The sequence below is a fragment of the Rhinopithecus bieti genome, unplaced genomic scaffold, assembly GCF_001698545.2.
Source record: "Rhinopithecus bieti isolate Rb0 unplaced genomic scaffold, ASM169854v2 scaffold_3043, whole genome shotgun sequence".
Taxonomy (NCBI): domain Eukaryota; kingdom Metazoa; phylum Chordata; class Mammalia; order Primates; family Cercopithecidae; genus Rhinopithecus; species Rhinopithecus bieti.
Window position 1 is genome coordinate 5,279,595 of NW_016804580.1, and position 21,400 is coordinate 5,300,994.

General features: G+C 42.2%; 1 protein-coding gene and 1 pseudogene across 1 annotated transcript in view; one reads left to right on the plus strand and one right to left on the minus strand.

Moving 5' to 3' along the window:
• The window catches only part of LOC108527766 (LIM zinc-binding domain-containing Nebulette-like), a 216,049-nt gene that overhangs the window by 49,920 nt on the left and 144,729 nt on the right, over nucleotides 1-21,400 (minus strand). Inside the window, exon 3 of the mRNA XM_017869228.1 lies at nucleotides 9,488-9,572. Coding sequence (XP_017724717.1) covers nucleotides 9,488-9,572 — 85 coding nt within the window. The remainder of the gene's footprint in view (nucleotides 1-9,487; nucleotides 9,573-21,400) is intronic.
• Nucleotides 18,266-20,803, plus strand: LOC108527763 (eukaryotic translation initiation factor 4B pseudogene; annotated as a pseudogene).

The window sequence follows — 21,400 nt, forward strand, 5'->3', positions numbered from 1 at the left end:
GGTTTCACTTTCCACAGTTTCAGTTAACTGCAGTCAACTGTGGGCTGAAAACAGGTGAGTAAAGTATAATAAGATATTTTGAGAAAGAGAGAAACCACATTTGCATGACTTTTTTTACAGCATACTGTTGAAATTATTCTATTTTACTATTAGTTACTGTTGTGTTTTTTTAATTTTAAATTTTTTTTCCATAGGTTTTTTGGGGAACAGATGGTATTTGGTTACATCAAAAAGTGAGCTAAGGACATGAATAGACAATTCTCAAAAGAAGATATACAAATGGCCAACAAACATATGAAAAAATGCTCAACATCACTAATGATCAGGTAAACGCAAATCAAAACCACAATGCAATACCACTGTACTCCTGCAAGAATGGCCATAATCAAAAAATCAAAAAATAATAGATGTTGGCGTGGATGCAGTGAAAACCTGCTGTTGGGAATGTAAACTAGTTACTGCTGTTAATCTCTTCCTGTGCCTAATTTATAAATTAAACTTTATTGTAGATAGATACATATAGGAAACAGCAGTATTTATAAGGTTTGGTACTATCTGCAGTTTTCAGACATCCACTAGGGTTCTTGGAACATATTCCCTGCAAATAAGGGGTGTCTACTGCATGCCTATTGTATGTAATGTATGTATATGTATGTATATCTACATATATGTATATTACATGTAATATTTATTATATATGTATATAAAAAACACACATACATACACACTCCTAAGACATTAAGTGGTATTCCTATGAAGAATAAAATATGCTAGAATAAAAAGATTCAAAGCCTTAGAAATTATCCAATTCTAAGGAAAACATATAACAGATATGTTCTCTGTCCAATAGCAGAAATACAGTTAAGAGCTACTTTGGTTTTAATTTCAATGGTTTACAAGCATTAAAGCCATTCTAGAGGTTTTTTTAAAAAATCAGTATTAAGGTTCTACAATTGCCTAATTAAAAATAGAATAGAATTCTTGGCTTTACTATATTTCACTTTTTTGGTTTAAGTAAATCACTTGGAATTGGTATATTTAGCTGTCTGGTGTCTAAAATACTGTGTGCTTAGGAAGCTAACTCAGTAGCTAAAGATGCTTATTAGATTTCCCTCAGAAGACATTCACAGATCACGGATTCCTGTAAATAAGAAAAATTCCACAGAAATAGGAACTCAGTGTCAGTCAAAAGGGGTCCAGAGCAATTCTACCAGTTAGGATCAAATTTGTGTCACCTTAATTTCTGATTTAGCATCATCGTGATCCTTGACCTCACCAAAAATCAAGACAGAGGGAAGGAGAGAGAGAAGCAAAGTCTAATTGCTCTCTTCCGACATTTTGTAATGAGAAAAACTCCATTTTACAAAGCACAACCCATATTTCGGAGGCCCAGGTATCTCATTTCAGAATACAATACAATTGTCCCGAATGGAAGCTTTTTTAAAGTATGATGTTAACATAGACAGGGTCTCACTCTGTCACCCAGGCTGGAGTGCAGTGGCATGATCATAGCTCACTGCATCCTTGAACCCCTGGCCTCAAGTGATCCTTCTGCCTCAGCCTCCTAAGCAGTTGGGGCTAGAAGCATAAGCCACCATGCCTAGCTTGTTTATTTTTATTTGTTAATTTTTTTGGCAAAGACAATGGTCTATGTTGCCTAGGCTGATCTTGAACTCCTGGCCTCAAGTGATCCTCCTGCTTCAGCCTACCAAAGCATTGGGATTATAGCCATAAGCTACTGTGCCCAGCCTGATTTAATACTTTTAAAGCATTCTCCTTGATAGACAGGCTATATATTCAAATGTCTAATTCAAGGGCCAGTTACCAGACTCTGACCCACTTACTTATAACAAATAGCCTAGAGCCTGCCCCCCCAAAGTGCAGCTCTCACACCTCCACCGTGAGCTCTGGGAATGATAGAAAGGGAGGTAGGGTGGGCCAGGAGGGAATCAAAGGATCAACTTTCCAGGCCTCGGGAAACAGATGATAAGGATGCAGGTCATTTCAGGAGGGATGAGAGGTAGAACACCAGGTCCCTGTGATTAAAGGCTCAAAAACCCAGTGGTGACACAAAAATCAAAACATCTTGGTTATTTTCCTGTCTCCCACTACTGACATTTTTTTGTCTCTTACGTCATTTCATCCAGGATTAAAATGGGCCGGGGCCGGGGGTGGGGGGGGAGAGCAGGGCAGAGGGCGGGGATCTGACTTATGGGAAACTGTGAGGATGAGAGAAATCGCAAAGGTTGGAGGTAACATCTGCTTAGCATGCTGTGCTCCCTGAAGGAAATGTGCCACATCCAGTGAATTCGTCCCCTTTGAAGTTCTTACTCACATTCACCCATTCCTATATGTGAAACATAATCTCTCATCATGTACATTGCCTCAAAACCTTGAAAAGAAACACGCTGAAGCTTCTCCCAATGAACTTTTACCAATTCATACACGAGAAAGTGCTTACTCGGAGAACAAGAAGCATCACCATGGATCAGAAGACAGCATCAAATGGTGGAAAATCAAAAGGGGGAGGTGTAAAGCTGCCAAAATTAGGTTCAAAGAAAAAAGAAAGTTAGAAGGCAAGCATAAAAGGTTTCTTGTCCAAGACCAGCAGAACCCGATAAAAACTGTCTGGAGAAACAGTGTTTGTGTTTAGAAGTCTGAAGTTGTCCAATGAGACAAGACATAATAAGAGGGCCAGTCGCAGGGGCTCATGCCTCTAATCCTAACACTTTGGGAGGCCAAGGCGGGCACATCACTTGAGGTCAGGAGTTCGAGACCAGCCTGGCCAACATGGTGAAACCCCGTCTCTATAAAAATTAGCCAGGTGTGGTGGCACATGCCTGTAATCCCATCTACTCGGGAGGCTGAGGCAGGAGAATCGCTGGAACCTGGGAGGCAGAGACTGCAGTGAGCTGAGATCATGCCAGTGCACTCCAGCCTGGGCAACAGAGTGAGACTCTGGCTTAAAAAAAAAAAAAGAGAACTCAATAAAGAGCACAGTCCCCTAGGGTTAAAAAATGGGGAACAATGAATATACATTTGGAAATGGGATCCAGAGCTGAGCAGGACATAGCAGACTGTTCTAAGATTTTATTATGCATCTGCTGCAGAAAGGTATACAGGCCTCCAACTCCCCAAAAGTGCCTTAAAATACATCCTTAAAATACACTCCATTCTCTCTGCAGGTCTTGTTGCAGTTTTAACTTTTTCCTATTTATTATTATTATTATTAATATTACTTTAGATATAGGGTCTCACTCTGTCACCCAGGCTGGAGTGCAGTGGTGTGATCATAGCTCACTACAACCCCAAATTCCTGGGATCAAGTGATCCTTGCACCTCAGCTTTCCAAAGTACTGGGATTACAGGAGTGAGCCATCAGGCCTGGCCTATTTTTTATTACATTATTACCACCCTCTCTCCCACTAGACCATAAACCCCCTGAGAATATGGGCCTCATCTGGTTTCACTCACTGCAGGATATCCAATTACTGACACACAATTGGCATTCAGTGGCAAATGAAATTTAGGTCAAGTTTATGATCGGGCAATCATAGAGAGTGGGATTTGAAACTTATGGACAATGCTATCCAAAATAGCTCTCCAACTGTCTTTGAATAGTCAATGGAGTTCCTCAGTCAGGGATTCATCACTTTGAAGGAAGTCAGACTTCAGCAGACACACTTTAAGATGTAACTCCCACCTGAGAAAGATTCTGTTTTAGGTAATACTTACCAGTAAGGTCCACCTTACTGAATGGTTAGGTGACAGATAACTGAGAGAGAAACCCTCTGGAAATGGAATATAAAATAAGAAGGTTCAGAAACATGCCAAGGGCAAGCCACATTACCACCTTCTTGAGCTTCCAAAGGTTTATACTAAACACGTGCCTTCATTTCTCCCAAAAGATGTTTAACTATTATGTTCCCTATAAAAAAATCACTTTGCCTTCTCACCCTTACTGCTATCATATATTGTACTTCCTATGAACCATGTTTTTATGACTCTGCAGAAACCTGGAAGATTAAAAAAGAATCAACATAGATTATAAAAGAAAGACTCAAAGGTTCCAGAATGATTTGCATTCTCTCCATTATCATTTTCCATCTTTCATCGTATCAGCCCTCATAAATTACACACACTCCATTTAAGAGCACAGTGAGCCCCAAATCCCTCTTATTTTCAACATGATTGCAAATAGCTAAGCCAAGCACATAAACAACTAAGTGGGGAGTAGCTATCGTTTTGTCTTCATTTTAAGCAGCCTTTTTCAAAACTATGCTCTACAGAAGCCCAGGTTCCCTTAAGGCTCTGGGGTTGGGAAGATGAGCAGGGTCGCGGGGGTTGGAGATGCCAGGAGCTTGCCCCCTCCCCTGCTTCAATCATGACAGCTCCGTGTTGTTGTCTTCTCAGTGGGAGCTCCCACTCAGAATTTCATCGGAAGAACCATTTCAATGGCTTTGAGAAGTCTCCAGACCCCTGGTTCAGAGTACCCAAGCATCTATGCCTTCCCTTCCAATAAGAGTGTGCTACACAGCCCGAAAAAGGAAACGCTTTCTACCACACGATACTAAAATAATCAGTAAGCTTCTTTTTCTGTTTTTTGGGGTTTGTTTGTTTGTTTGTTTCTTAGAGTCTTGCTGTGTCCGCCAGGCTGCTGGAGCACAGTGGTGTGATTATAGCTAACTGCAGTCTCCAACTCCTGGGCTCAACAGGATCCTCCTGTCTCAGCCTCCTGAGTAGCTGAGACTACAGATATGCACTATCATGCCCTAATTTTTTATAAAATGTTTGTAGAAACAGGGGTCTCCCTATGGTGCCCAGGCTGATGTCAAACTCCTAGCCTTAAGCAATCCTGCCACCTCAGCCTCCCAAAGTGCTAGGATTACAGGCATAAGCCACAGCACCTGGCTAGAAATTTCTTTTTTAAGGGGCCTTTCATCTCACCTGGATGTTTTAAGTTTAGGGATCACCCAACTTACAAAGAGTTTGTGTTCCAAAACTTTTGTTTCTAAGTCAGGGCTTCGGATCTCACTTTCCTAAAGAAAATGAGGTGAGCCAGGCCCAAGGCAAGCAGTAAAAACCTGATGCCCCCCGCAGGTGAACTATAATGTTGCCGATTCCACCAGAAGCAGTCTTACTTTTGCTTCTTGTTGAATGGACTACTGTGGACCCGTCGGGGCGTCTAACCACTCTTTATCCTATTTCTTTGAAGCAGTTCATGCTGTGATGTGTGATCAAAAGGGAACTAGTGAGTATAAAAGGGCTTTCCCTTCCTCTCTTCCTCTTGACTGCCAAGGTCCAGGGCAGTCCACATCTACTGCAGTCAGGGGCTGGCCGAGTGGATGTTCACCAAGTGCTGGATAAAGCCTGTGAACCACTGGCTCTAAAGAGCTAACTCTTGGTTTGTTTGTTTATTCACAGTATTTCATAAAATTTTATTACGACAATCTGGCACCTGATACAGATTCCAAAAAAGCTTGAGAGGATTTAGCATTTAGATTAAAAATATTCACAGTGTTTATAACCCTCTCAAGAAGAGAGAAGGGGAAATAAAAGAAAAGAGAAAATTTTAAAGAAAGAGATAACAGTGGGTAACTATAAATAACTTTCTAGATTGGATTGGAAAATAATTTTTGATTTTCTTTATGTTTGGCTCATTCGGTAAGCTAATGAACTGAAAGAAGAGAACTGGTTTTAACCACACTATTCTAAAAGATTTCAGAATTTGAAAACTTGGAGCTATGAATAGATGTGATGCATTTAGCATCACAAATGATCAAAACAAGCCTATAAAATATTAATAGTCAATTTTCCACCAAAACCAGTGAGCTGTTCAGAATTCCAGATATCAAAACTCTAAGGAAATGCTCTCATGCAGAATCAAATCATTTAATAGGCTAAAATGGATTCCAATGCCATTACTGAGTATCACCATTAGGATAGACACCTATCCACGTTTTTGCAAAAATGGAAATATTCCTACATTAGTGTTCTCACCTCTCACCCAGAAAAAAAGAAATCATAATGACTTCTTCCTACTTATACTTAATGCCAAATTCTACCTTTACATATACTGCATCATCCCTTGTATTGCAATTCTTTGCTTACAGATCTTTTCTAGGTGCTTTCTGAGCAAGGGGACCAGAGTACTGGTGAAGAGTGTGGACATCAAGGGCTCAGAGATCTAGGTCCCATTCCAAGGGCCTATTCCATACCAGCTAAGTGTGAAAGAGCAAGTTACCGAAATTCTCTAAAGGTTGAATGTTTTATCTAAATAGAGATAATACTAAACACCTGTACCATTGAAGTTGTTTGTGATTAAATAATACATGTAAAATTATGTCATTGGAATACAGTAATGCTGTTGATGATGATGATGTCTTTATATCCCAGTGCACAGAGTAGGTAATCAATACGTGTTTCTTGAATTGCACTGAATTTCCCCATGTTGTCTGCTTGATGGAGCCCAATTGCTTCTAAAGAAGAGGACATTTGAGCAAAATCTTTTTTTTTTTTTTTTATTTTTTTTTTGAGACAGAGTCTCTCTCTGTCGCCCAGGCTGGAGTGCAGTGGCCGGATCTCAGCTCACTGCAAGCTCCGCCTCCCGGGTTTACGCCATTCTCCTGCCTCAGCCTCCCGAGTAGCTGGGACTACAGGCGCCCGCCACCTCGCCCGGCTAGTTTTTTGTATTTTTTTAGTAGAGACGGGGTTTCACCGTGTTAGCCAGGATGGTCTCGATCTCCTGACCTCGTGATCCGCCCGTCTCGGCCTCCCAAAGTGCTGGGATTACGGGCTTGAGCCACCGCGCCCGGCCTGAGCAAAATCTTTATAAAGATCCGACGCCTTCCCCTGACTGCTGCTTGGTGATCCCACAGATCTTTGCACATCTCGCCATTAGCTCTTGTCCCACCAGCCTATAATTATTTGTATATGCTGCCCTTTGAAGCTTGCAGCTGGCCACATCAGGGAGAATAAAATCAGCCATTCATAAAACAGTGACCTTGTTTTTCTTTGCATCTCCAAAGTCAGACACATAATAGGAAAACAATAAATGCTTGCTCCTGGGATGTGCTGAAGGCATCTATAACCACTAACCAAGCCCAAAGGGTGTGGTGTGCCTTCGAAAGGGAGGAGACAGTGTTTATATCAGATTATTTCTCAACCTTGAAGGCTCCATTCAAATCTCACGTCTAGCACAAAGCACTACTGAGTCCAGTCCACACTGATTCTTCTCTCTTTTTTTTTTTTCCCCCGAGATGGAGTCTTGCTCTGTTGCCCAGGCTAGAGTACAGTGGCACGATCTCAGCTCACTGCAACCTCTGCCTCCCGTGTTCAAGCAATTCTGCTTCATTCAGTCTCTCGAGCAGTTGGGATTATAGGCATCCACCACCACTCCCAGCCAATTTTTATACTTCTTGTAGAGATGAGGTTTCACCATGTTGGCCAGGCTGGTCTCAAACTCCTGACCTCAAGTGATCCACCCACCTCGGCTTCCCAGCCTTATCTTTCTCTTTTTCAGTCCTTATAACAAATTAAATATAGTCATTCCAAGATGTGTGTTAGTCCTCTTTGCTCAGATACCCTATAAATTTATGAAGGGAGGAGAAACTAATTATAAATTATTTTACACAGTACCAAAGCATATCACAGGCAGGAAATGAGTATTTGATTGCTTGATTTACTTCTATGTCCAGTGTGTAATTGTCCAGAATTACCTGATGAACCCTAACTTGACGAGAAGAAAGGCACATTGGATCTGCACAAAGCCAAGATCTGGTATCCCCGAGGGTGTGAACGAACAGAGGTGTTCTTGCCGGCCTCCATAATAGTGTCTCTCCTTGGCCAGGGCTCAATTTTTGTAGCCAAAACCAGTACACAAACACCAGCATTTCACACAAACTAAAAAGTAGCTCCCAACCATGTATTCATGGCATTGTTAACCAACAGTAAATTCCACTTGGAGATTATTTCCTCTAATTAAATGGACTGAGAAGTGATCCCAAGTCCCCTGGAAAGAGACTACAGGCAACTGCAACCTCCCCTGTGATTAGATACACCATCAAGGAAATGATTCAATCCCAAGCCACTGAAAGCTGCCTGCTCTCATTAAGAAAGAGCTTCAGGCCGGGCGCAGTGGCTCATGCCTGTAATCTCAGCACTTTGGGAGGCCGAGGCGGGTGGATCACGAAGTCAGGAGTTCAAGACCAGCCTGGCCAAGACGGTGAAACCCTGTCTAGACTAAAAATACAAAACTTAGCCAGGCGTGGTAGCAGGCACCTGTAATATCAGCTACTGGGGAGGGTGAGGCAGAGAACTGCTTGAATCCAGGAGGCAGGGGTTGTAGTGAGCCGAGACTGCACCACCGCACTCCAGCCTGGGCAACAGAGCAAGACCCCGTTCTCCCATCCACCCCAGAAAAAGAGCTACAGACTGACATTTTCTAAGCTTGTTAGTTGAACACCACTTTCCTTCACAAATTCTGTGCTTTTCCCTTTCACATACCAGAAATTCTCAGGGACCATCATTGTCACCATCGTAACAAGCCTCCACAGTCATAGAATATCTTCTCACTTTTTGAAATGCTTTCACACCTACCTCATTTAATACTTACAGACACCCTCAAGACAGGTAGATAAGATGGACTGCCTCAATGTACATTAGTGCAAACATCAGGGAAACTGGCCTAAGGCCACAGCCAGTGAACAGATGAAGGAGGCCTACAACCACCCAGCCTTCCCTACCTCCACCTGCCTTCTCCCCTCTTCCCTCCTTACTTCAGCACTGACCAATGGATTGCAACGTAGTTGCTCCCTGTCTTCCTATGGGGTGCCAGGAAAGACAGCTTCTTTGAAAGAGAGCACCCCATGTTTACTAAAAGATCGGGTGTCCCTGCAGAAAACTCTGCCACTCACAACCCTAGTCTTAACTGATGTGTTTCACCATATTGAAGGCAAGTTGCCATCTAACATGGTTGACCGGGAGCCAATTGTGGTGTTCTCATCTTTGTTCATGCTGTCAACGTGACATATGAAAGAAATATGAACAAAGTGACAGGAGGAAAACAAAGCCCGTGGCTGGTGTGAGATACACAGACGGGGTGTTAGCCCCACACGCACTGCAACTGGGTCAAGTTAACACCTTGTTTTTCCCCACATATGCGGTGTGGAAAAGCTATTTGTAAAACGTGTTTAAATATTTAGGACCAAATAAGTCAAGATTGTTAGGAAACATCGACTCTGACCGGAACTCATTTACTCGCCCTAGTCCAACGTGAATAACAAAACTGAGAATATCAGGACAATTCAAGACCGGGAACAATACAGATGTTCAACACTTTTACCCGGAATTCCCACACAGGCCTGCTTTCAGGCTCCACACCGGCTGGTGACCCGGCAGGAACAGTATTTGGACAACAATCTCAGAAGAGCAGCCTTGTGAAAAATCTGTAGTGCCAAAGGAACAAAACAAATCTTCTAGAAGTTACCTGACTCTGCAATTCACTTTGCTGCTTCAGGCGAAGATTTTCAGGTGTATCTGCCACCGTGGTGAAGGACTGCTTTGGGTAGTGTCTGTGGAGAAATTTTTTAAAAGGACATAATTAAAATATTGTGCTACAAAACAACACTTTCACACATACCCATTGTTTTGCGCATCCCCCCCTTTCCCCACTCCATCACAGCGGAAGAGGGACCTGAGCTTGGCTCACAACTTAACATTGGCTTCTCTTTTCTAAGAGCATCTTCACACATGCTCAAGGTTCTCCTAATCTCCGCCATTCCTCCACCCCACACATCGTTCCAGCATGAGTGCCAGCTCATCCATCCTTCCACCAAACTTCCTGACAAAGAAGCCTCACCTCACTGTCCCTGCCCATCTCCTCTCCCACTCACTCCCCAACTCTATGACTGCCTTCCGGCTTCTGTTTCTGTAAGTTTCTCTTGCCCATTATAATGACTTCCTGTGGACACAACCGACAGACATCTTGTAGTCCTCCTCTTGGGCGGCCTCCCTCCATCTTGAAATGTTCTTTCCGCGGGTTTACACACACCCCCTGGCTCAGCTGCTCCCTCTAGTGGTTCCTTTCCTGTCTCCTGCCGGCTCCCCTAAGTCTGCGCATCCCCCCACTCAAGGTGCTCACGTGGGATCTCTTCTCTTCTCAGTCTACACCATCACCCGGGGATCACATCATTCCCGCAGCTTTGGGACCTCTCTGCAAGCTGACTACTCCCAAGTCTGAGTTTCAGATCCAATAGCATTTCCATTTGCAGATTCCATACGCAGCACAACTCCACCAGTACAAAACGCAGCTGTTTATGACCCCACTCCTCCCTGGATCTTCTTTTTCATTTATTATATTAGTGTCCCATTGCCCAAGTCAGAAAGCTGGGAGTAATCTAGATTCCTCACACATCCAATTGCTCGTTCACCAAATCTATTGATCTTATCTGCAAATATATCTCAAATATTTACTTTTATAAATGTATATATGTGTATATGTCTCCATCTTGACTCCATTTTTTAATTGTCTGCCACATTTATCGTTTAGGTGACTACAGCACCAGCCAGTCTTGCCCTTCTCATCTGAGAACAATGTTCTCAAATGCAAATCTGATCACGTCACTCCCCTGAGTAAAACCTTCCCGTTGATCTTGGAATAAAGTCTGGCCTCCTGTCTAACAAGGACCCCATGGCCAGGCCTCTGCAGACTTCTCACTGAGAACACTGCATGCTTCTGCTGCAGGGATCGCTTCAGTCCCCGGAGTTCCCCCTTCTCGTTCCCTCTGCTCCCCTGACATGTTATTCCCCTTTCCTGGATGATCCGTCCCTCTTCCCACCCCACTTCCCATTTTTTATAAACTGTGTTTATTTTTCAGGTCTTGCCTTAGATGTCACTTTCTCCAGAAAGCTCTCCTGGCCTCCCGAGTTTGGGTCAGGAATGGCCCTCGGATGGACTTTTCTGCCCCTGTGCTAATGCTTATCACGCTCATGGCTTTTTTTATTGGCAGGCCTCTGCCTCAAAGTACAACGAAAGTTCTGTGGCAGCAATGGTGGGCTGTCTTGTCCCTTGCTGGGGTACATTCCTGCCTATATCACTAGCACCTACTAGTGTCTGTCTCCTAGTGTGACCTTAATAATTACTCGTGGACAAAAGAAATGAAGGGATGGAGGGGGACAGAACAACCACCCAAAGAGCCCAGCCTTGGCTACAGCCAAACTTCAGCGTGTCCTATAAGGCATGTCATCACATTTGTGCAAAAATGCGGTGGTCTCTCATGTTCACAGATGACTCTCCTGGTGGTGAGGAGATGGCATTTCCTCCCCGTGTGAGGGTAAAGACTCAAACACTGATTCAGAGCTGCCGTCCCGTCTACTCACTGCTCCCACGTTCAGCTGGTGCTGAGGAGACAGCTTTAGCTGCTGTGACCCCATGGCCACAAAAGCCACAGAGCTCAGAGCTGCTCCTCAAAGAACATCCTCTCATTCCCTCTGCTCCCTCTCTAGCCCCTCTCCTTTCTGGTATCCACATGTGTCTCTTCCTGTGGCTTCTCAAATGTCCTCACTGTCCTCACTGTTTCAAACTCGACTCTCCTCGTAAAAGGCTCTTTTCAGCATCCCTGTCCCTGGCGTCCCATGAGAAGGCTGATGCAGTAATCATTTGTCAGTGCAGATAAAACCTACCCAAAGCACGCTAGCACTTCTGAAATAAAGATTAAATATTGTAACTCCCATGGAGTCAGATTCATGGTAGGAAAACGTACATGCAAGTCTCATTTTTCCAGCATTCTTCAGGAATTCAGTGTACCATATAAGCCAATGTTCCAGGTAATTGGAGTTAACCCCATAACTGCTGGACTCATTTTAACTATTTTAATTAACATCCTTCAAAACCCTTTACATGATTTTCCTGCCTTCTTAGAGTGTAAACAAACCTAGTTATATTTTTTCCTGATAATATAGGGTCATCTTAATAGATATTATCAGACCATGATATAAAGAAGTCATGCTTTTGAAGTTTATAAAGGTAAATAACCTAAATCATACAAGATGATTGTACTTGTATAACCGCTGGCCTGTCAGAAGATAATTTCTTACACATAGCACTCGGTTCTGCCTCATCTTCTCTAGATAGTCAAGTTTGTTTAAAATGTTGGTAAATACCAGAGTTATTGATTCAAGCAAGTAAGTTGTAGCAGGTAAGATCTTTTGCTCTCCTTATGCTGAAATCAGACACAATGTTGGCCACACTCTTCCAAGGGCTACTTCTGAACTATGTTCCAGACAATAGACAGAGGAAGTTGGGCAGACAACTCTGGTGCGTTGTGTAATATTTGCAAGTTCCAGCTTGGAAAGTTGAACTTTACTGAACTTTAAAATGTAGCAACTACGTATGGCTGTATCTTAAAGCTATAGTAACAACTGAGCATGTTTTCTTGTGTTTTGTTTTACAAAATGTATTCTGTGGGATAAAGTTGCCACTGAGATTTTCAGGTCTCTATGATGTTTAATTTGAAAATTTTACATATGGATTTTAACCATTTTTAAACTGTAATTAGAATCCACTCTCAAATGTGTTACAGAAACTTTGGCCCATTGGAAGATCCACTTAATACTAACTTACAGGTTCACTCAGTTTGGGGGCATGCTTTGGGGAACAATCTTCTTCTGCCATTTACATTTAATTTAAAATTCTGAGTTGGGCACAATGGCTCACGCCTGTAATGCCAGCACTTTGGGAGGATGAGGCAGGTGGATCACTTGAGGTCAGGAGTTCAAGACCAGCCTGGCCAACATGGTGAAACCCCATCTCTACTAAAAATACAAAAAAAATAGCCAGGCATGGTGGCGCGCACCTGTAATCCCAGCTACTTGGGAGGCTGAGGCTGCAGAATCGCTGGAACCCAGGAGGCAGAGTTTTCAGTGAGCTGAGATTGTGCCACTGCACTCCAGCCTGGGAGACAGAGTGAGACTCCATCTCAAAAATAAATAAATAAATAAATAGATAGATAATAAATAAATAAAATTCTGCTTAATTATTTAATTAAAGAGCATCCTGAGATTGAAAAGTGAACTGTTGGAGGAGTGTGCAATTTGTACCTCTTCACTATGTGTGCACAAATTTCCTCCATGCCAGACAAAAACGAATTCTATTTGGATAGTAATGAACTTCACTTGCTGCCCATACCACCAAGTTTGAAGCATCATTTCAGGAAAACAATCAAATTGTTCTCACCATTTGACCTTGCAACGTGAAAGAGTGATAGATTTGAACTTATAAAATATATGCATATAAATAAAACACTACTTTGATATGTTTGGTATGAGCACCAAACAAAGTTCTATTTGGAAAAAAATACTCTGGGGGGGAAGAAAAAACATTGAAAAGCTTTTGCTGTCTTTTAGAAAAATATCCTGCTAACCTCATGACCAAAGTGCAAACTTACTAACAGACTATGCAAATGTACATTGATATCTAGGACTAGAAAGAGATGACAATGCTTTGTACCTTTTCCAATTATCTTTTTAAATCCTAAGATTTAATGATTTTTTTAATAGTGGGTTAATCAATATGCAGCATAACTTTCTCTGAAGTGCATAACAGGAAGAAGTTACACAAAATTTTGATGTAGGAGAGAAAAAGTTCAATTTAGTATTAGTAACCAAAATAATAAATGCTGAAGGAAAGAAGGAATTTATACCTGAAACTACCAGGGGTCATGAGTACTAAAATTAATTAAAGAGGATTGGGGGATTCACATTATATTGAGAACTAGCAAAATTCAAGAGAATAAGATCTTCAAAAAAAAAGAAGGCTTAACTATTGAGAGAGAGTGGGATGGCCTCATGAGTTGAGACCATAAGACTCAGAAGAAATAAGTGTAGTTACAGAGATGGCAATTCATACGGCCTTATATTGAAAATAAAAATTACAGTATCTGTAGGAACCTAATTAATTTCAAACTCAACACATCTGAAAATCCCATCAAACACTGGATTTCTCAACATCATGTCCATGTAGTAATGTCCATCTAATCTAATTCAACAACACTCTACTCTGAAATCACAATCTCGACTTCCACTCACCCACAACTCCACCTCTCCAGCAAAAAAGAAAAAGAAAAGAAAACCAGATGCAGAAATAAACTGAGGGGCTGGTGGTCCTCGTGTGATTATAAAAGAGAGAAGTCAAGCATCTAACACGAATCGGTAGCACCATACAATTAGTTCTAAAGCCCTTTCCAAACACTGCATTTAAAAGGTTGTGAAAGGTCTTCCTAAAAATTTGTCTGAATTCTTAAGGAAAACAGAAGATTTCTCCACCAGGCCTAGAGGAAGAATAACACTTTTTCCCTCCTCCATATTAAGAGTAAGAATGTAGGAAGAAGACACAGGGCATGAGCAATGGATGTTCAAAGAGAAACAGGAAGCAAGTAAAAACAAAACAAAACAAAACAAAAGGAGGAATGGATGAATTGACACATTCATAAGTTTCCTGGAAAACAAAACATAATTGTGGAAATATGACATGTAACGCATTCAGAGCTGGTTGAGAGATGTGGGGAACATGCTGAAATGTTTAGCATCATAAACAGAAGTCTCTTAGATGAGCTATGCAAGAATTGGCTAAAGCGTGTGTATCAAGACTGAGCTGACAGTTGCAGCAAATCCAGATTTCCATAAAATGCTGTATTAAAAATAAAGAGAGAGAATCAAGATAATAATAGAAGACTGCATCTGAAATAGCAAAGTTAGGTCACAGAAAGATGACTTCAAATTTTTTTTCTCTGTGAGATTCAGTTGTTAAAAATATAGGAAAAGTTATATGCAAATCACTAGACCAGAGCTCGTCAAAATGCAGAAAGCAACATAAGCAAATGGCAACCTCCACGGAGATGGGAATGAGAAAGAACATGACTGGGGAGAGCAAGAACCCAGAAACACTCTCTTTTTATCCAGAATCCAGTGCTTATGGGAGCACAGGAGTCAAAGTGCCTGGGTTTGTACTTGGCTAGTCTACCTTCCATCTGTGTGCCTTTGGGTTAGCTTCTTATTCTCTCTGGCCTCAACTTTCTCATCTATAAGATAAACATAACAATAGCACAATTCGAGCTTGCTGCAAAATTCACACGTATAAGTCATCTGAAACCATTTGTGGCTCATAGTAGGCACTCAAGAAAATGTCTACCATTAATTATAATATTATTATGACTATTACTATTAATACTACAGCTACTAACTACTGCTACTTTCTCTTTGCTCTCCTGCAAAGTAATTTAACCTCTGTGCTTCACGACCTTCATCTCTATAGAGGGAATAAAATATTCCTGGTTCTCTCATGAAGTTGCTGCTGGAATCACATGAAAAAAGTTTTATAAATGGAAAACTACTGTAAATGTGAAATATTAGTGAACAACTCAGACATATAAAGCTAAGAGCTTCATGGATTTCTTTTCTGTAAATCCTGTGTTTTCATACTGCCCTCAGAGGACATGTGGCAATAGGCAACGTCTGTAGACATTTCTGGTTGTCACATTTGGGAGTGAGTAGGGAGGGGAAAATACTACTGACATCTCGTGGGCAGAGGCCAGGAATGCGGCTATCCTACAGTACACTGTACAGCCCCCTCCCTGACAGACTTATCCTGTCCCAAATATCAACAGTCCTGAAGTTAATAAACTTTGTTTAATACATACAAATCTCTAACATTATAGGCAACCACTCATTTTAAGACTTCTAGCTCTAACAAATCTCTAAACTTTGTTTTCATTCTGTCTCCTGGTGAAATCAAACAGCCACGACGCCCTCTTAATCTTTTGCCATATTCTAAGTCAATTATATCCATCTCCATCTTCTCCCTCCTGAGCACTTAAGTCCACCTTCTCTGGCTTTCCATTTACCTGACCACTGTCGCATTTACACTCAAACTAGAGGATCTGACAGCAGAATTCAGATGTCAAAAGAATTTGTTGCTATATGATGATTTCCTTATGGGCTCTATGTGAAAATGAGTTAACATGGCAGGGCTGCATGCTAGCGTTTGAAAGGTGTGCTTACAAGGATGGCCCTTCTCTGGTGTCTGGGAACTTGAATTTGGGGAGGGTTTTCTACCATCATTAACCACCAAGAGTGGTTCACTGTGCTGAAGCTGTTTGTATAAACAGCTAAACACCTGTTTTCTTTGTGGGTGTCTGGAATTTGGTGATAACCCACTCCCCCTCTCCACCACCCCTGGGCACTAAGTCTCTAAGGAGCTTCGCTGGTTGGCAGTGTTTGACGTAGGTTGTCACAATTCATTGCTGGAGGAGTTAAGCGCATCCCGTGTGGCTCTGCAGGAACAAGCATCTCGTTTCCTCCTGACCTGTCCCCATGCATTTCACCTTTGCTGATTTTGCTCTGCATCTTTTCACTGTAACAAATCATGGCCACATGAATAAGCGGGACTGTATGCTGAGTCTTGTGAAATCTCCCAGAGAATCATCAAACCTGAGGATGTTCTTGGGGACCCCCAGCACAGGCCCCTTTGTGTGTAACAAGCTTTCATTCGTAAAGGAAGAAGCATACTAACACATTTAACATATTATTTATTTTTTAAAAAAATATACAACTTTATAGTTAAAAAAAAAATTTCAAATAGAGTCTCACTCTGTCACCTAGGCTGAAGTGCAGTGGCAGGATCACACATCACCACAGCCTTGACCTCCCGGACTCAGGTGATCCTCCCACCTCAGCCTCCCGAGTAGTTGGGACCAGAGACAACTGCCACCACACCCAGCTAATTTTTGTATTTTTTGTTGAGATGGGGTTTCACCATGTTGCCCAGGCTGGATCTCAAACTCCTGGGCTCAAGCAATCCAACCGCTTCAGCCTTTCAAAGTGCTAGGATTACAGGCATGAGCCTCCATACCTGGCCATTTTTTTTAAGACCATTTAAAAAGCAAAAGTTCTAACCTCACATTATGAAACTGGCTTTTTAGCTCCTCCTCTCTGAGTTAGGAGACAGACCAATCTCTTTGCTTGGCACCATGTTTCACACTCTGATTTTAACAAAGGAAGTCACTTTGCCCAAGGACCAAGACCATAACTAACTGTTAGGGATGCAGGAAGATGATAGAAGGTTTAAATGTAATTTTAATTATTCCTCCTAAGTCTGAACCACTCCATTTTGTAGCAACAATGATTGTTTTACGTCATTCAAAATTATCTTTAAAGAATGAGAAATAGGCCAAGTGCAGTGGCTCACACCTGTAATCCCAGCAATTTGGGAGGCGGAGGCAGGTGGATCACATCACCTGAGGTGAGGAGTTCGAGACCAGGCCAATGTGGTAAAACCCTGTCTCTACTAAAAATTCAAAATTAGCTGGGCATGGTAGCGCACTCCTATAATCCCAGCTACTCAGGAGGTTAAGGCAGGAGAATTTCTTGAACCCAGAAGGCAGAGGTGGCAGTAAGCTGAGATTGTGCCACCACACTCCAGCCTGGGTGACAGAGCGAGACTCCATCTCAAACATCTCAAAAAAAAAGAAGAAGAATGAGAAATAAAACGTTTAAAAATAAGCAGACTCTGAGAGAGATTACCACGATCAGGTCTTCTATGAAGCTACTTATTATAAAGGATACACTATCAGGAGGAAACAAAATAATTCCAGAAGGAAAAGCTAAAATGCAAAAAAAGAGAGTGGCAAGCAAATAAAATGTAAATGTGCACACAGGCATGCCCAGGCACACACACACACACACACACACACACATTGTGTGGAATAATAACAATGTCTACTACGTAGGATTTTTTTTTAATGACAAAGCTAAAATACTAGACAGTAAGTTGAGAGGGCATATGAGAATTAAAGTATTCTAAGATCTTTCTATTCTTCATGAGAAAGGTTAGAATATTATTGAGTTTTTGATTTTGTTTAAACACATGCAATAACATTTTAAGTATAATCACAAAGAATGGAAATAAGATTACATAAATTCAAATCCTACAAAAGGGAAAATATCAAATTTTTTAGAAGAACCAAAATCTAACTCAAAATAATTTTTTTAAAAAAAAGAATGAAAACAGAGAAAAAGCATAGAATAAACAGGACAAATAGAAATTAAACAGTTGGAAGAAATAATTCAATAATCATAAAAATGTAAATAGGCAATACTTGCCAGCTAAAAGATTGACATTGTCATATTTTTTAATTCCACTATAAAATAGCTATACTAATATGAGACAAAATGCCTTTTAAAATGAAAATGTTGCTTTCCTGCTCCCAACATGGCAGCCTCAGCAAAAAAGAAAAATAAGAAGGGGAAAACTATCTCCCTAACAGACTTTCTGGCTGAGGAAGGGGGGACTGGTGGAGGAAGCACCTATGTTTTCAAATCAGTCAGCTGGGCTGATGAAACAGATGACCTGGAAGGAGGTGTTTCAACAACTTGCACGGTAATGATAACAATGTGCACAGGGCGCCTGCAATTGACCGTTCAATCCTTCCCACTGCTCCACGGGCTGCCTGGGAACCCAATATCGACTGCAGCCTTCTTCCCAAATCGCCCCCCTACACTGCTTTTCTACAGAACCTACCCTATGATGTGACGGAAGAGTCAATTAAGGAATTCTTTAGAGGATTAAATATCAGGGCAGTGCGTTTACCACGTGAACCCAGCAATCCAGAGAGGTTGAAAGGTTTTGGTCATGTTGAATTTGAGGACCTGGATTCCCTGCTCAGTGCCCTGAGTCTCAGTGAAGAGTCTCTAGGTAACAGGAGAATTGGAGTGGACGTTGCTGATCAAGCACAGGATAAAGATAGGGACGGTCATTCTTTTGGCCGTGATAGAAATCGGGATTCTGACAAAACAGATACAGACTGGAGGGCTCGTTCTGCCACAGACAGCTTTGACGACCACCCGCCTAGAAGGGGTGATGATAGCTTTGGAGATAAGTTTTGAGACCGTTATGATTCAGACCAGTATGGCGATGGGTACTGGTATGAGTATCCGGAAGGCCCATGCCAGGATATGGATCGATATGGCGGTAGGAATCGCTATGATGACCGAGGCAGCAGAGACTATGCTAGAGGCTGTGATTCCTGGATAGGCAGTGGCAGAAGAGCATTTGGCAGTGGGTACTGCAGGGACGATGACTACAGAGGAAGCAGGGACCGCTATGAAGACCGATACAACAGACGGGATGATGGGTCGTGCAGCTCCAGAGATAATTACTCTCGGGATGATTATAGGTGTGATGATAGACGGCCCCCACCCAAAGACCCAAAATGAACCTAAAGCCTCATAATACTCCTAAGGGAGATGATTCTTCTGCTAGTACCTCACACTCCATTCGAGCTGTTTCTGTCTTTGGAGGGGCAAAGCCCGTTGACACAGCTGCTAGAGAAAGAGAAGTGGAAGAACGGCTACAGAAAGAACAAGAGAAGTTGCAGCGTCAGCTGGATGAGCCAAAACTAGAACGACGGCCTCGAGAGAGACACTCAAGCTGGCGAAGTGAAGAAACTCAGAAACCAGAACGGTCAAGGACAGGAAGTGAGTCATCGCAGACTGGGACTTCCGCCACACCCGACAGAAGTCAGTCAGACCAGGATGCAGGAAGGAGAGAGAGTGAGAAGTCTCTAGAAAACGAAACACTCAGTAAGAAGAAAGATTGTCACTCTCCAACTTCTAAATCTCCCAGACCTGATCAGCCCCTAAAGGTAATGCCAGCCCCTCCACCAAAGGAGAATGCTTGGGTGAAGTGAGGTTCTAACCCTCCTGCCCCATCTCAGAGCTCAGACACAGAGCACCAATACCCTACAAGTGGTGGGGGAAAAGTAACTCCAGCTCAACCGTCTGAGGAAAGACCAGCAAGGAAAGATGAAAATAAAGTAGGTGGGATGAATGTCCCAAAAGACCACACTGGGAACTCTAGCTGTGGTCCAGGAGACCCAGGGAACAAAGACCACTGGAAGGAGTCAGATAGGAAAGATGGCAAAAAGGATCAAGACTCCAGATCTGCACCTGAGCCAAAGAAACCTGAGGAAAACCCAGCTTCCGAATTCAGTTCTGCAAGCAGGTACTCTGCTCTCTCCGTTGATGGTGAAGATGAAAACAAGGGAGAATATTACACCGAATAGACCTTGACATCTTGTGCTTTCTCCTATTTTCTCTCCACCCTGGAACATTTGAGAGCAAATCAAACCTCCATGCAGACAAGACAAAATAAAACTCATCATCTCCTGGAGACCTTTCTTGCCTTTAAAAAAAAAATGAAATTCTTTCGCATGCTTCTGCAGCCTTTAAAGTGTTGAAGTTAACTGGAGAATCACCAGCATAGCCAGAGAGAAAGAGACTACAGCTTTTTAGTGGAAAAGTTGTTGTGCGTTGTGTCACCGTACAGTTGCTGGTGTGATTAGTGCCTAAGGGTTTCCATTTAGCAAAAATGGTAATGACAGTGATACAGCATCTGGAATCTGGTTGGGCAGTAGGGGAGGAAGGTATAAGGAAAAAATGTGAGATTTCTACCTTTCAGTTTTCATCCTATTGTGGCATATGTGATTTCTCTAACATTATCTGAATAAATTTTCCACTCTTGGAAAGGTAGATTAGCCTCAAGCTGTTTTAATCTCCAGGAGGCTGCCAGCCCCTCCTCTTATTTAATTCTGAGTTTTGGGGGCCAGCCTAGGGGGAATTCCTTCTTTGCTTTTACCCCCCAGGGGGGTAGTTGGGAGTGAGTCTACAAGCCACAAAGAATAGGACTGCATTGGACCAAAATAAATGGGAAAATCATGGTTTGAAAAGAAGCTTTGGGGAGGTGATGAGTCATTTTGCACCAGGCAATAGGGGAAAATTGTGACCTCCAGCAAACATATGAATGGTTATTTCCCGGAGCCGGAAGCAGTTGGGGGTCATGGTAATTCCCAATGTTTTGTGTGTCCTGATTTTACCCTTTCTAAACACTATCTTTTTTGAAAGTTCAAATATATCCACATTCTGTTGAAACCTTGAAACTTTAAAATTTAGACTCTTGTTGTCATCTTAAGTTCTTCATGTTACTCTTAACCTCCCAAAAGCAGTCTCTAGGTCACATAGATGACCCCTTGGGCATTTTCTCTCTCAGCCATGGAGAGCTGTGAAAGAAAGAATTGCTGCTTTTCTCAAGCAAATCAGTTTCTTGTCTTTTGGTTCTCACTCCTTGCCCGCTCCTGATGCTTTGACCCCTTTTATAGATCAGAGTGCTCTAGAATAATGGATGGTCTCGGGTGGTGAATAAAGGTAGATAAATAGGGACTGGGACAGTTAAATTGGGAGCCTTTCTTACATCCTTGGTGTGTTTTTCCCCCCAAGTTTCCTTCTCCACTGAAATGCCACACCAATGCTTGTTGGATTTATGAGGTGGCCAGACCAATGTGTTGTTTTT